This window comes from Electrona antarctica (genome assembly GCF_951216825.1).
Source record: "Electrona antarctica genome assembly, chromosome: 22".
Lineage (NCBI taxonomy): Eukaryota > Metazoa > Chordata > Actinopteri > Myctophiformes > Myctophidae > Electrona > Electrona antarctica.
In genome coordinates this window covers 21,323,941-21,338,940 of record NC_136805.1, presented here as the reverse complement: position 1 = coordinate 21,338,940, position 15,000 = coordinate 21,323,941, and the positions used below count along the sequence as shown (strand labels likewise).

Below are 15,000 nucleotides of genomic sequence, written 5' to 3'. Positions count from 1 at the left end.
ACACACACACACACACACACACACACACACACACACACACACACACACACACACACACACACACACACACACACACACACACATGCATGCACACACAGCTACTAGCTACTATCTGGCTTGGGAGCAATACAAGACGAATGCAGCAAGGCAAATTTACACACAGTACAGTGTGTTGCTGTTTCAATTGAAAGTAAGGATATGACCTTCAATGAAAAGTTAACAAAACATTTCTTTAAAAAATATGTTGTACCGAACAGTGCAGTGGTGCATGTCAAGGTGAATTGTTAGAGGGCGTTCAGCTGGGTTCAGTTCTATTAGAGCCCATTCACACAGCCTGGGTTCAGTTCTATTAGAGCCCATTCACACAGCCTGGGTTCAGTTCTATTAGAGCCCATTCTCATAGCCTGGGTTCAGTTCTATTAGAGCCCATTCACATAGCCTGGGTTCAGTTCTATTAGAGCCCGTTCACATAGCCTGGGTTCAGTTCTATTAGAGCCCATTCTCATAGCCTGGGTTCAGTTCTATTAGAGCCCATTCACATAGCCTGGGTTCAGTTCTATTAGAGCCCATTCACATAGCCTGGGTTCAGTTCTATTAGAGCCCATTCACATAGCCTGGGTTCAGTTCTATTAGAGCCCATTCACATAGCCTGGGTTCAGTTATATTAGAGCCCATTCACATAGCCTGGGTTCAGTTCTATTAGAGGCTGAGCCCATTCACATAGCCTGGGTTCAGTTCTATTAGAGCCCATTCACATAGCCTGGGTTCAGTTCTATTAGAGCCCATTCACATAGCCTGGGTTCAGTTATATTAGAGCCCATTCACATAGCCTGGGTTCAGTTCTATTAGAGGCTGAGCCCATTCACATTGCCTGGGTTCAGTTCTATTAGAGCCCATTCACATAGCCTGGGTTCAGTTCTATTAGAGCCCATTCACACAGCCTGGGTTCAGTTCTATTAGAGCCCATTCACATAGCCTGGGTTCAGTTCTATTAGAGGCTGAGCCCATTCACATTGCCTGGGTTCAGTTCTATTAGAGCCCATTCACATAGCCTGGGTTCAGTTCTATTAGAGCCCATTCACATAGCCTGGGTTCAGTTCTATTAGAGCCCATTCACATAGCCTGGGTTCAGTTATATTAGAGCCCATTCACATAGCCTGGGTTCAGTTCTATTAGAGGCTGAGCCCATTCACATTGCCTGGGTTCAGTTCTATTAGAGCCCATTCACATAGCCTGGGTTCAGTTCTATTAGAGCCCATTCACATAGCCTGGGTTCAGTTCTATTAGAGCCCATTCACATAGCCTGGGTTCAGTTCTATTAGAGCCCATTCACACAGCCTGGGTTCAGTTATATTAGAGCCCATTCACATTGCCTGGGCTCAGTTCTATTAGAGCCCATTCACACAGCCTGGGTTCAGTTCTATTAGAGCCCATTCACACAGCCTGGGTTCAGTTCTATTAGAGCCCATTCACATAGCCTGGGTTCAGTTCTATTAGAGCCCATTCACATAGCCTGGGTTCAGTTCTATTAGAGCCCATTCACATAGCCTGGGTTCAGTTCTATTAGAGGCTGAGCCCATTCACATAGTCTGGGTTCCAGCCTGATTCGCTGCATTATGCGGATCTGAAAATGTCACTACGCTACTCAGTCTGGACAGAGTTGCTGCTTGACTCGCATTTCATAACGTCAAATGTTACTGTACAGTAGGTAGCCACGTTGTTGCTGATACGTCATCAGACAGCGCCACTCTGTCCAAGTGTCAAAAATAGCGCCGTTCGAGACTTGAGAGTAAAAATCTACGGTAAAAAGTAAACGATTCAGTAGTACAGGGGTTCTCAACACATGGGTCGCGACCCTTAATTATTAAATCTGGTTTCAGTATTCATTTATGATGTATTTTCTCTATTGTTATATTATGAGTTGCCCATGTACATCTAAGTCTGTGTACTTGAACTTGAGATACAGTGTAATTGATATGTATTGTTGTATTTTCTAAACTGGACCCTTAAGGTTATTTTTGCAGTCAGTTTGTATTGGTGGTGGGGAGGGGGGCGGGGCGGGGGTCCTAAGACATGGCCAAAGCATTTCCAGGGGTCCCCAGCCAAAAACGTTGAGAATCCCTGCAGTAGTACACTGTCAGATTCAACAACACTGTCAACACAGCGCGCTGTGCGCCGCCATGTTGGCTCTGACTGAGCGCAGCCTCTAGACTAGAGCTGTTTAGAGACAGAGAGTGACGACAATGGAGTGATCAGTGACGCATGCAGCCCCACGAATAAGCAGTGAACGGAGATGTCGCAACTCTCTCAACTAAACAGCGCTGCCTCCGACAGAAATATTTAGGGGAACATGTTTTAGCGTGACAAGCAGACCCGATTCAATGGGAAACACACACTGTGTAACACACGCCGATATTTTGACTAATTGCAACTGCAAACAACTTTTGGTTGGTTTAAGCTATGTTAAATCCACTGTTGCCCACTATTAGTATTTCTTACTGGGTTGTGCTTGCTAATACTACTAGCCTACATTAAAAATATACTGTATAGGCCTATTTTATATGTTATTATTTTTGAGTGGTGCAACCACTCCCTTACGGAATGTGTGTGGGTGGGTGGCTGGGTGTCTGGGTGTCTGGGTATGAGCACGAAAACAGCATGGTTGTTTTTCACCATCTGTGCGGAACCTAATGCACACACAAACACACACGCACGTATTAACTGTATGCCCATGTACATCTAAGTCTGTGTACTTGAACTTGAGATACAGTGTACTTGATATGTATTGTTGTATTTTCTAAACTGGACCCTTAAGGTTATTTTTGCAGTCAGTTTGTATTGGTGGTGGGGAGGGGGGCGGGGCGGGGGTCCTGAGACATGGTCAAAGCATTTCCGGGGGTCCCCAGCCAAAAACGTTGAGAGTCCCTGCAGTAGTACACTGTCAGATTCAGTAGTAACAAAGACATGATGGCTGTGTGGGGTGAGTTTAGTGAATGATAAGGTGACGTTGCAGGACAACAGCAGTAGCTCCGCAGTGCGAATTGATATAACGTCCAACTGGTGTTTTTTCTCAACCCGCACCACAGACCAATCAGAAGCCACAGTTCCATTTCCATTTCATGTCCCGCCTACCTGTGGAGAATAGGAGACTGTCCAGACTGAGCAGCGCAGTGACATTTTCAGATCCGCGGAACGCAGCGAATCAGGCTGGAACCCAGGCTACCATTCACACACATTCCTCTCCTACCAACAATGCAGAAAGATATTGTTATATTTTACTTTCAGAACAGAGATGTTTAATCAATACATTTGGGACTGGGGGGAATTTTGTTAATTAGAGCAACGTCTTACTTGTCATTCTAATCAGTGGCATGGTGAAATGGCCATGTGGCTGTCCATTTATCATAACGGATGCACTGTATTGACACGCAGATTATTTTAGATTAGTGGCAAGGTTCGGGCAGAATTTAAATGCTTTAAAACCCCTCGGTTTGCAACCACCAATAATGAGGGCACACACACACACACGCACACGCATGCCAATACACTCACGCACACACGTACGCACGCACGCACGCACACACACACACACACACACACACACACACACACACACACACACACACACACACACACACACACACACACACACACACTTTCTCTGTTCAACGAAATTGAAGCTAAATCAGGTCAAATTTCCCATGTTTGCTGGGTTTTCTGAAGAGAAAAGAAAAAAAAGATCCCTAAACCCATAGACTAATCTATAATCACAACCTACTGAGTGTTTTCAAAAGGACTCCAAGTGGACTTTGAGTTTTTAAGAAAAGCATTTAAACCTTAACCCATGACTACACAAATAGTTGTACATACAAGAGAAAGAGAAAGATGAATGTATGGCTGTAAGGCTGTATGTATGTACAGTATGTGTGCGTGCGTGCGTGCGTGCGTGCGTGCGTGCGTGCGTGCGTGGATGGATGGATATGGATAGATGGATGTGGATGGATGGATGGATGGATGGATGGATGGATGGATGGATGGATGGATGGATGGATGGATGGAAGCCAGGTGGGATGATGAACAGAGGAGTGGAGAGAATGGGGGAGCTATATGGGGAATATATTTTCCAGTTAGTTATTACATTCTTTCTTTCATAACACTTTCATACACTTACTTCTTCTGAAGGCTGTCCTTTCGGTCAGCAGATCCCAGACTCTGTTGACAAAAGGAGAGAGACTCACATTAGACCATGACAAATATCCACAATCCATTTCCAACTAAATGCACATATCAAAGACAACCAAAAACACAAGGATGTGGCACACTTCAAATTGGCAAAGCTCTAAACGCTGAAACACCTGACCTAGTAATAAATATAAATGAAATGCATAACACGCGTCTGTACCAACATAAGAGGATTTTAATTAACAAAATAACTGCTCGTGACGGAACGTTCCGCCAATTGGAATCCAACCGGCAACCGCTATTGGCGGAACGTTCCGTCAGATAAGCTTTATCATTGATATCAAACCGGATCGCTGATTTCTTTTTTTGTTTTGTTTTTTTGCTTGGCCTTTCCTTCTTCAGCGATCCTAGACAGGTTTTGCGCACGCGCACTGACGTTCACTTCTTGTATACAGGCGGACTAAAAAGCTGAATAACTCTAAATCTACGGAGCTCTCCATGGTTTTGACAAAACGTGCGATGTTCGGGGGTCTTTTCTGATTATCCGGTGATCTCGATTGGAACATTGGCCGCCCAAACCGGACGTGCATCCAGTGTGCAACACACTAAAACTAAGTAGATCCGGGTCGGCAGTCTAGCGCTGGCTCTTGCGTCCACCAGGTGGCAGTTAACCTGTTACGTGCACAACGAGCAGATTGCCAGTAGAAAGCAACGACTACAAAAAAGTGCATGAAAGCAGTGTTAGTATGTGTGATGTGAGAGAATAGAATACGTTGCTCTGAACGAGAACAATTGGCAGAATCAAACATAGCAACAGCAAGGTGCAAGGTGCATGAAAGCAGTGTTAGTATGTGTGATGTGAGAGAATAGAATACGTTGCTCTGAACGAGAACAATTGGCAGAATCAAACATAGCAACAGCAAGGTGCAGCAAACCTGGACAATGTCTCACACAGACACGCACGCACATATTTGAAACATGTGCATGTCGATATGAAAAAACAAACAAAGTATAAAAATACCTTGTACAAAGGAACACAAACACATACACACAAGTATAAAAATACCTTGTACAAAGGAACACAAACACATACACACAAATAGCCCCCAACACACATGCACTGCGTAGATATTAGTCTGGAACTTCTGTGTGTAAGATTTATTTCCAAGGGGCAGTTACAAATGGATTCCAACCTCACAGTCACAGCAACTTTGAATAGTGGGCTCTGATTGGGCACCCACAACTATGGGGTGAGCGAAATGTAATTACGCCAGACCAATCTCCACATTTTTTTTCCCTGTGGCAGTCTCGTCTGGTTTCCAGGCTATAGTCAAGGTGACCTTACAGTTAATGCATAATGTTAAACTTCAATTCAATTCTTGCCATCAACCTTCTGGGCAAAACCAATCAAGTGAACAATGTCACACTAGAAAGAAGCAATTACATGGACAATGGCGTCCACAACATTCTAAACAATTAGCTCCTCGACTATGATGATTTATAAGGCCTGATCAGCTGGATATGCTGTCTTCACTTACATTTAATAAAGCGTGATGTGTGTGTGTGTGTGTGTGTGTGTGTGTGTGTGTGTGTGTGTGTGTGTGTGTGTGTTTGTGTGTGTGAGAGAGAGAGAGAGAGAGAGAGAGGGGGGGGGGGGGGATAGAGAGATCTCCTCTCATCTCTGCTCAACAGGAGGCTTGAATGCCTCCCTCAGGCGTAGACAACTTAATATGTACACATGCAAAACATAAATCCCCCACCTCGCGCGCACACATGCACACCGTAAACACACACATACTGTATGTCTGCCCCCCTGCCGGCCACATTTCCTGCAAGAATGGAGCACCCAGAATTTGACACATGCTGAGACAGACAGAAGCGCACACGCACACACGCACACACACACACACACACACACACACACACACACACACACACACACACACACACACACACAGACACACAGACACACACACAGACACAGACACACACACACACACACACGCACACGCACACACACAGGCGACTGGCCCCAAGCCAGAGACATTTTTGGAATCCGACACTGATGTCGTTTTGCATTTTCATTCGCCGCAAAGACGCTAATTTGGGCTACGCCAGGGATGGCGGTTCCCCGCTGAGAGACAGCAGCCTCACCCCACCTTCCCACCACAGGGATAAACGGTGCGTCTGAACGCCGCGGGGAGCTGGCCAAGCGGACCCACCGCCGCTCACTATAAACGCTGTCAATCAGCGCGAGCCGATGTGTTCCGTGCTCCCCACTGATATTCACAGACCCAGCTGGGATGACGATGATGCTGGAGAAGAGGGGGTTAGGTGCTGGTAGCGAGACATTAGGAGAAGAATCTTCACATAACCACTTAAACCATAGCATGTGAGCTTGTACATCTTCTATTTTCCACAAGGATATTTAATGTAGAGGTGAAAACAGAAACGGCACCAGTATAGAGCCTTGCGGCACTCCGGTCATACACGACCAAGTATACACGTATAATAAAATGGAAAATGGTGCATTTATATAGCGCCTTTATCCAAGGCGCTTTACATAGATTGTGCATTACATTCACACACACATTCATACACCAATGGCGGAAACCATGCAAGGCACCAACCAGCACATCAGGAGCAATTTGCGGTTCAGTGTCTTGCTCAAGGACACTTCGACACTAACTCTGGGGGAGCCCGGGTTCGAACTGGCAACCTTGCGGTTACCATCCACCACCTGTGCAACAAGATGGCAATGTGCAGAATATAAACCATATTAAACTATAGCGTCCCAATTGTTGGCATACTGTAATAATACGTGATAATCCCTCATGTAATGTTTGAATGGATATGCTATTTGTAAATATGTAGAGGATACCTTGTTGGCTTTCTTTTGATCCCTTCTATATTTTGTCTTCCCGTTTATTTTCAATCTCTTTCTGGAATCAATCAAAAACGATGGAGCTTGCACAAAAACTTTCACTCAAAAACTAATTTCACACACTTTTTACACCCGTAAACCTGTGATGTGACAATAAGGATGATTCTGAACATCAGGTAAGAAACAGCCACTCTACAGGCTGACACATCACAACACATCACAGATGATTCTGATCATTATAAGAAACAGCCACTCTACAGGCTGACACATCACAACACATCACAGATGATTCTGATCATTATGTAAGAAACAGCCACTCTACAGGCTGACACATCACAACACATCACAGATGATTCTGAACATTACAGAAACAGCCACTCTACAGGCTGACACATCACAACACATCACAGATGATTCTGAACATTACAGAAACAGCCACTCTACAGGCTGACACATCACAACACATCACATCACAGATGATTCTGATCATTATAAGAAACAGCCACTCTACAAGCTGACACAACACATCACAACACATCACAGATGATTCTGATCATTATAAGAAACAGCCACTCTACAGGCTGACACATCACAACACATCACAGATGATTCTGATCATTATAAGAAACAGCCACTCTACAGGCTGATACATCACAACACATCACAGATGATTCTGATCATTATAAGAAACAGCCACTCTACAAGCTGACACAACACATCACAACACATCACAGATGATTCTGATCATTATAAGAAACAGCCACTCTACAGGCTGACACATCACAACACATCACAGATGATTCTGATCATTATAAGAAACAGCCACTCTACAGGCTGACACAACACATCACAACACATCACAGATGATTCTGATCATTATAAGAAACAGCCACTCTACAGGCTGACACATCACAACACATCACAGATGATTCTGATCATTATAAGAAACAGCCACTCTACAGGCTGATACATCACAACACATCACAGATGATTCTGATCATTATAAGAAACAGCCACTCTACAGGCTGACACATCACAACACATCACAGATGATTCTGATCATTATAAGAAACAGCCACGCTACAGGCTGATACATCACAACACATCACAGATGATTCTGATCATTAGGTAAGAAACAGCCACTCTACAAGCTGACACATCACAACACATCACAGATGATTCTGAACATTAGGTAAGAAACAGCCACTCTACAGGCTGACACATCACAACACATCACAGATGATTCTGAACATTATAGAAACAGCCACTCTACAAGCTGACACATCACAACACATCACAGATGATTCTGATCATTAGGTAAGAAACAGCCACTCTACAAGCTGACACATCACAACACATCACAGATGATTCTGAACATTAAAGAAACAGCCACTCTACAAGGTGATGTCGTAAATTATCTACCATTCACCATACAAACTTCGGCACCATCTATGTGGTATCTTGTGGCCAGGAAAATCAATTCCCAACCAACAGGACCGGGTTTCCAAGGCATCCATCTATGTGGTGTATTTTCACACCCTAAAACTCACTAAACCGTAGTAAACTCTAGAGAGATGAACTAGGCTAACGCAAACTGTAGAGTAGTGAAAAACCTCGTCAAAAAGCATCAGATCGGTTCGGAGAAAGAACAGGCAGGCAGAGAGGTGAACTGGAATCCCATCGGAGTAGTATTTATTGCAGGAGTACAAATACAGAGAGAATAGCTTCCCCTGGGCATGGAGCCCAGGGCCCCATACGACTGACCGTAGCCAGCCCAGACTAGATGATTTTCACATTGACAACATGACATGATATAGTACAGAATTGAATTCAGAGGTGGAGTCAAAATTAACATACAGATCAACAGATGGCAGAGAGACAACAAATGGCTGTCCCACTGTGTGTTTTGATTCACACCTGTGACCAAGCTCCAAGCAGTATAACAAAGCTTTAGCCACAGGGTACTTCATGAGAACCTCTGAGGTGTTTGCTCTCAGACCCAAGCACTTTTGACCAGACAATGTGACTCCACTTAACCTGCATCAAATTAACACAGAGACCAAAGTGTAGTCTAATATTATTGACAGAATATAGCATTATGGCCATATGGACTATATTCACGATTCCACACTCCCCCCTTATGACAATCACAAGATTGGCATACAAAAGAATACATATAGTCCATATTCAACTGTAGTACACCCCCCTTTGACTCCACATAGCCTACCAAACACCAGGAAAAACAACAATAAGTGACAACATTACACAAAGTTCCCAAAATGATTACAACTGGTTCAAATACACTAAAATCACCACAACACTTTCGTCTTAACCCCATTGTTTCACTTTGAAACTCCCACTTTGTTGGAATAATTATTGGCCTTCAATCTTAATAACTAAACACCCAGTTTAATATGATATTAAGAGTAAAACATAGCCATAACATTCATTTTCAAATAAGTTTTTCGGACATGTTTGATAAATTCATTCATATTTTGAAACTACTCCTTCAAAGGCTTGGTGAGCGCGATGCGGGGAAGGGAGTGGGCAAAATAAGATCCGATGCCAATACGATCCTAGCCAGAGGCCACCTCCTGCTTCAGACTAACAAGTCACAGTTCAACTTAACCAGGGTACTATCGGGTTACGTTACTTATCCTGACCCTAACTTTTCAAGTAACTACTTGATGAACGCTAACTCCCTCACGTTTAAAGGCAAAAGTTCTCTCAATAATAACAAAATAAATCTTTGCACGTCGTGGCACCCTAACTGCCTCTAGTTGACATTATCGTAAACTAAATTTAACACGAGAAAAGAATAATCAGCTCTACTAATTCTAAGACGATTTTATACTGAAGCGTATGAGAGTGGCACCGGGATCTCGGCCGTCTGACACAGAGCATCAATTAATCTCAATAAAGCTAAAATTATTTAAACATTCTCCAAATTACCCCATAGACTCTATTTCTTGAATCAACTTCTTAACTAATTTAAATCGACAAAACACACAAACATCAACGTATGCCTACATATACGCTGAATAGACTCACATTTAGACACACTTTTTGAATACAGATAAAGACTATTGAATCTCTCCATCTGTTATTAATAAACTTCTTATAATGTTGCATTTTTCATTGTTCTCACCTCGTGTCCGTACAGCCATGCTTGGTCAAACAGAAGCTGCATGAAAGTTGCTGTTCTCTCGCACCGCCGTCCCGCTTCCATTGTCCTATCCAACACAGCACCATACTCCCCCCTCCAGACATTATATGAATATGAAATATCACATAAATGACTGGAAAGAAAAACATGAACGCACGTGCAGCTACAGGCCTCATCGAAACAAAGAAACGCCGCAAAACGAGCTTGCAGATCCGCTGTTTCTGAAAAATGAAATGAACGCGGCCGCCGTCCGTCCGTGACCACCTCCGCTGATGAAATGAACCATGCGCTGATCGCTCTCCCCTCCCGATGCACGGCGTGATGAATCCCCACCGTCCGCTGCTTGGTGAAGGCCGTGTAGAGACGTCCCCTTCCTTGGGTTGGAGATCCGCTGCTCCCCGCCGAGACGTGAAGAGAAGCTGTTCCCCGTCGACGCGCTGTAGAGGCCCGCTGCACCCCTCTGATCGTCGCTGAGTCCAGGCCTCCACTCCTGTCCGTTGGAGATCCGGAGCGCACCGCTTGCGCCGTCGTCGTCCATCTTCGCCGAAGAGAAGACCACTTCTTCCCGCTGTAGACGAACGCCGCCTCGCCGAAAAAAATCAAACAAACCTCCAACCGCCAAAATTAGACTGAAATATCAAAAAAGCCCCCGCTGGCCCTCTGCTGCCTGGCGCTGGAAGCACCAAAGACACCGGGTTTCAGGGCAACATCTATGTGGTGTATTTTCACACCCTAAAACTCACTAAACCGTAGTAAACTCTAGAGAGATGAACTAGGCTAACGCAAACTGTAGAGTAGTGAAAAACCTCGTCAAAAAGCATCAGATCGGTTCGGAGAAAGAACAGGCAGGCAGAGAGGTGAACTGGAATCCCATCGGAGTAGTATTTATTGCAGGAGTACAAATACAGAGAGAATAGCTTCCCCTGGGCATGGAGCCCAGGGCCCCATACGACTGACCGTAGCCAGCCCAGACTAGATGATTTTCACATTGACAACATGACATGATATAGTACAGAATTGAATTCAGAGGTGGAGTCAAAATTAACATACAGATCAACAGATGGCAGAGAGACAACAAATGGCTGTCCCACTGTGTGTTTTGATTCACACCTGTGACCAAGCTCCAAGCAGTATAACAAAGCTTTAGCCACAGGGTACTTCATGAGAACCTCTGAGGTGTTTGCTCTCAGACCCAAGCACTTTTGACCAGACAATGTGACTCCACTTAACCTGCATCAAATTAACACAGAGACCAAAGTGTAGTCTAATATTATTGACAGAATATAGCATTATGGCCATATGGACTATATTCACGATTCCACAGTGACACATCACAACACAGTTTAGTATAGCGGGATAAAGGGAGTGGGCTAAGAAAGCGCACTTCATGAATTGAGAAAAAATAAGAATCAATGAAAGGGCATTCTCTCTCTTGGAGTCATAAGAGCTAACATAACAGCTCTCAAATGCCTTTGATAAGCCACTTAATCCTGACAACGTTGGATGGATCAGCTAGAAAAGCCTGTTACAGTACAAATGTAACCAAATGGAGTATACATGTTCACACACGTTGACAGTGTGTATGTGCGTGTGTGCGTGCGTGCGTGCGTGCGTGCGTGCGTGCGTGCGTGCGTGCGTGCGTGCATGCGTGCGTGCGTGCGTGCGTGCGTGTGTGCGTGCGTGCGCGTGTCTGTGTGTGTGTGTAGGTTGTTGTACACATGCGTGTTCTTTCATGCTGACATTTTTCCCGAATGCCAGGCCAATGATTCCTCCCTGCATGTGTGTGCGTGCGTCTTAAGAGTATATATTAATAGAGACGGCACCCGGAGGAAACCCTGAGGCAAAATGGACATAGTGGCCGTATTGCCAATTCTGGTCCGTTGACTATCATTGCGCACGTTCATGACGTGAACGCGTGCAATGATAGTCAACGGCCAGCGCGTTCACGATTTGGCCCAATCCATCCCGGAAGGAGGTGTGAAATCGCCTCATGCGCTTTTGAGCAACTTAATGCAAGTGGATGGGAGGAGAACTCGGGTGCCGTCTCTATTAATATATACAGTGTGCCTATCCGTAGGTATATTTTTATCTTTAACTTTCATCCGGCTGCCTGCACAGCGGGGAGGCTGCTGGCAGGGTGGCACTAGAGCTGGATGATGTGTGACCTTTCGGTCCCCCCTCCCCCTGCGCCCCACAGTGGACACAGCCAGCGCCACGCTGTTGCCAGCGGTGCCGAGGACAGGTGGGCATCCTTTATGTGGTGTGTGCACAGCGGGGGAGGATTATATATAGAGAGAGGTGGAGAGGATACCTTTGGTGTTGTCCTCAATGACCTCATACAGCTTGGAATGGGTACAGTAGACCAATGGTTCACAAACTGAACAAGCTTGAGAGACCCAAAAGAGGCCGATCTGAACTTATTTTCACTATTCTTAAGTTGTTGTTTTTTTTTATGTATGCAACGGGAAAAATAGGTCCCCAAAATGGGAAGAAGTTTTTTTACAGTAATGAAATGAAAGCATACTTTAGAGACTGTACATACCTGTACAAAGAGAGAGAGAGAGAGAGAGAGAGAGAGAGAGAGAGAGAGAGAGAGAGAGAGAGAGAGAAAAAGTCTTGCCATCTCCTGTTTACTTCCCGTATGTGCATTTAGTTATTATTTCCAATAGAAGAGTGAACGTGAACACGGAAGGTCACGAAAGTAAACATTGGAAATGTCAGTAATTAGTACTAATTACACCCTCCACACCAAACCCCATGCAGTAAATCTCGTAAATCTTCCAGGTTCTTTTTCGATGAATTGAGTACATAATATAAGGACCCCAATGGAAACAATCCATAAGCTTTCTGGGGTTTAAATCCTCATAGCAGACCTTTAACCCTGTGCTCCCTGCAAACTGCTAAAAAAGTAATCAATCAATGAATCAATCAATCAATCAATCAATCAATCAATCCATCAATCAATCAATCAATCAATTCAAGTTGATCTGATCATTATTATTACCAATCATCATCATTGAGGAGAGTTTATTTTCCGAGACATTCATCTCTAAAATGCTCTCTCTCTCTCTCTCTCTCTCTCTCTCTCTCTCTCTCTCTCTCTCTCTCTCTCTCTCGCCGTGTCTCTCTCTCTCTGTCATTTCCAGTTCTTTTCTCAAGTCATGGCCATTCTAATATATTCGATTCAATTACGATCAGTCAGCCCACATTGGCGTTCAGTGCCATTCACCCCGGCGGGGGGTCAGCAGTGTGGAAGTGCAACACGGTCCCCGCTGGCTCCAGTCTCCACACGTCATTGGATTATCTTGGGCTGAGGCCTGGGTGACAAGTAACAAGTGCCTGGTTTTAGACAGAGTGCACGATGTGCCGTCTGCCAGGTGTACAGTAGGTGGAGAAAGGGGAGGCATAGAAACAATTCAGTTATAAACCACTTACTGTAAAACGCCAGCATCCGTATACACTCGGGAAAGCTTTCGCATAAAATAGCCGAACGACAAGCTCACAACTCAAACAAACTAAACAATTCCCTCAAATATCATGATTTTTTTATTCCACAATTTTGTAGGAGAAGGAGGGAGAACCCGCACACTGCCACTTCACACACTGGTTCAGGCATTCCACAATTTTAAAATCAAAACGTGAATTTTGAATCATGTTTTTTCCAGTAAGACGCCCTGAGGGCGAGAAGCGTGCACGCATCCGCCTGGATGACGGCAGACTGCTGGGCGAGCGCTGGCGCTTTGGCATGGGGGGGTCAGATGAATTCTGTACTGGTCATGGAGCGTGTCTTGAGTGTACACTGTACAGGGTTTGATCAGGGTCAGATCAACATAAGGAATGTCAGAACAGGTCAGCTCCATATATGGAGATCTAAGGGTGGCAGCGGGGCCAGTGTCTTGAGTGTACAGGGTTTGATGAGGGCCCAGGTAGTTAATTTTTCGGACCTAAAGTGCAAGGTCGCGTGCACGGATCCGCCTGGGTGACAGCAGACTGCTGGGCGAGCACTGGCGCTTTGGCATGGGGGGCAGATCAACATATGGATTGAATTCTGTACTGGCCATAAGGAGAGTGTCTTGAAGCAGGGGCAGATTTACTGTTGGCAAAGGCAGGCAGATGCCTTACTTTGCTACGTTTCTGCCTCCCCTCCGACAATTTATTTAAAATTATATTGCCTATAGGCCACCGTCTAGCCACTACTCAAGGCCGACAGACAGTGTATCAGACAGAAGAATACACATCTATTCTCTGTGTCCTGCGTCGCAGCGTGTCTGGAGGGGTTTGAGTCTTTTCAATTCAATTCAATTCAATTCAAAGGGCTTTATTGGCATGAGAAAACCTACGTTTACATTGCCAAAGCAGAAAGCACAATACAACAATACAGCAATACAATCACACTCTGGTGTGAAATGACCCCCCCCCTCCCCAGTTTGTCCAGGTCAAACTTATTTTAAGCACTGCTTACACCGGCTGACCGGCAGCAATCACCACCACCACCCGCACTGGTGAAGAACCAGAGGTCCGTCCCTGTTGCTGCTTTTGCATCCGTTGGACTGTCGTTCTCTACAGAGAACGTGTTTCTATCAGCTATATCGAGGAGCTACCAACACAGCTACAGTTGGGTGCCACCGATATTGTCCCTTATCATTTGACCCATTTAGGCCTGACCTCAACATTTTTAAAAATCCTTCTAAATCCTCCAGTTTTCTGAAATAAATATTTTCACGATTTTTCAAAAATAGCAGACCTACAAGCTCGTAGCGCGCCACTC

At 44.8% G+C, this 15,000-nt stretch overlaps 1 protein-coding gene across 1 annotated transcript in view; it reads right to left on the bottom strand.

Moving 5' to 3' along the window:
- The window catches only part of ankfn1b (ankyrin repeat and fibronectin type III domain containing 1b), a gene marked incomplete at both ends in the record, with an annotated part of 212,638 nt that overhangs the window by 88,224 nt on the left and 109,414 nt on the right, over positions 1-15,000 (bottom strand). The window contains one exon of the mRNA XM_079492165.1: positions 4,172-4,212. Within this exon, the coding sequence (XP_079348291.1) occupies positions 4,172-4,212 (41 nt within the window). The remainder of the gene's footprint in view (positions 1-4,171; positions 4,213-15,000) is intronic.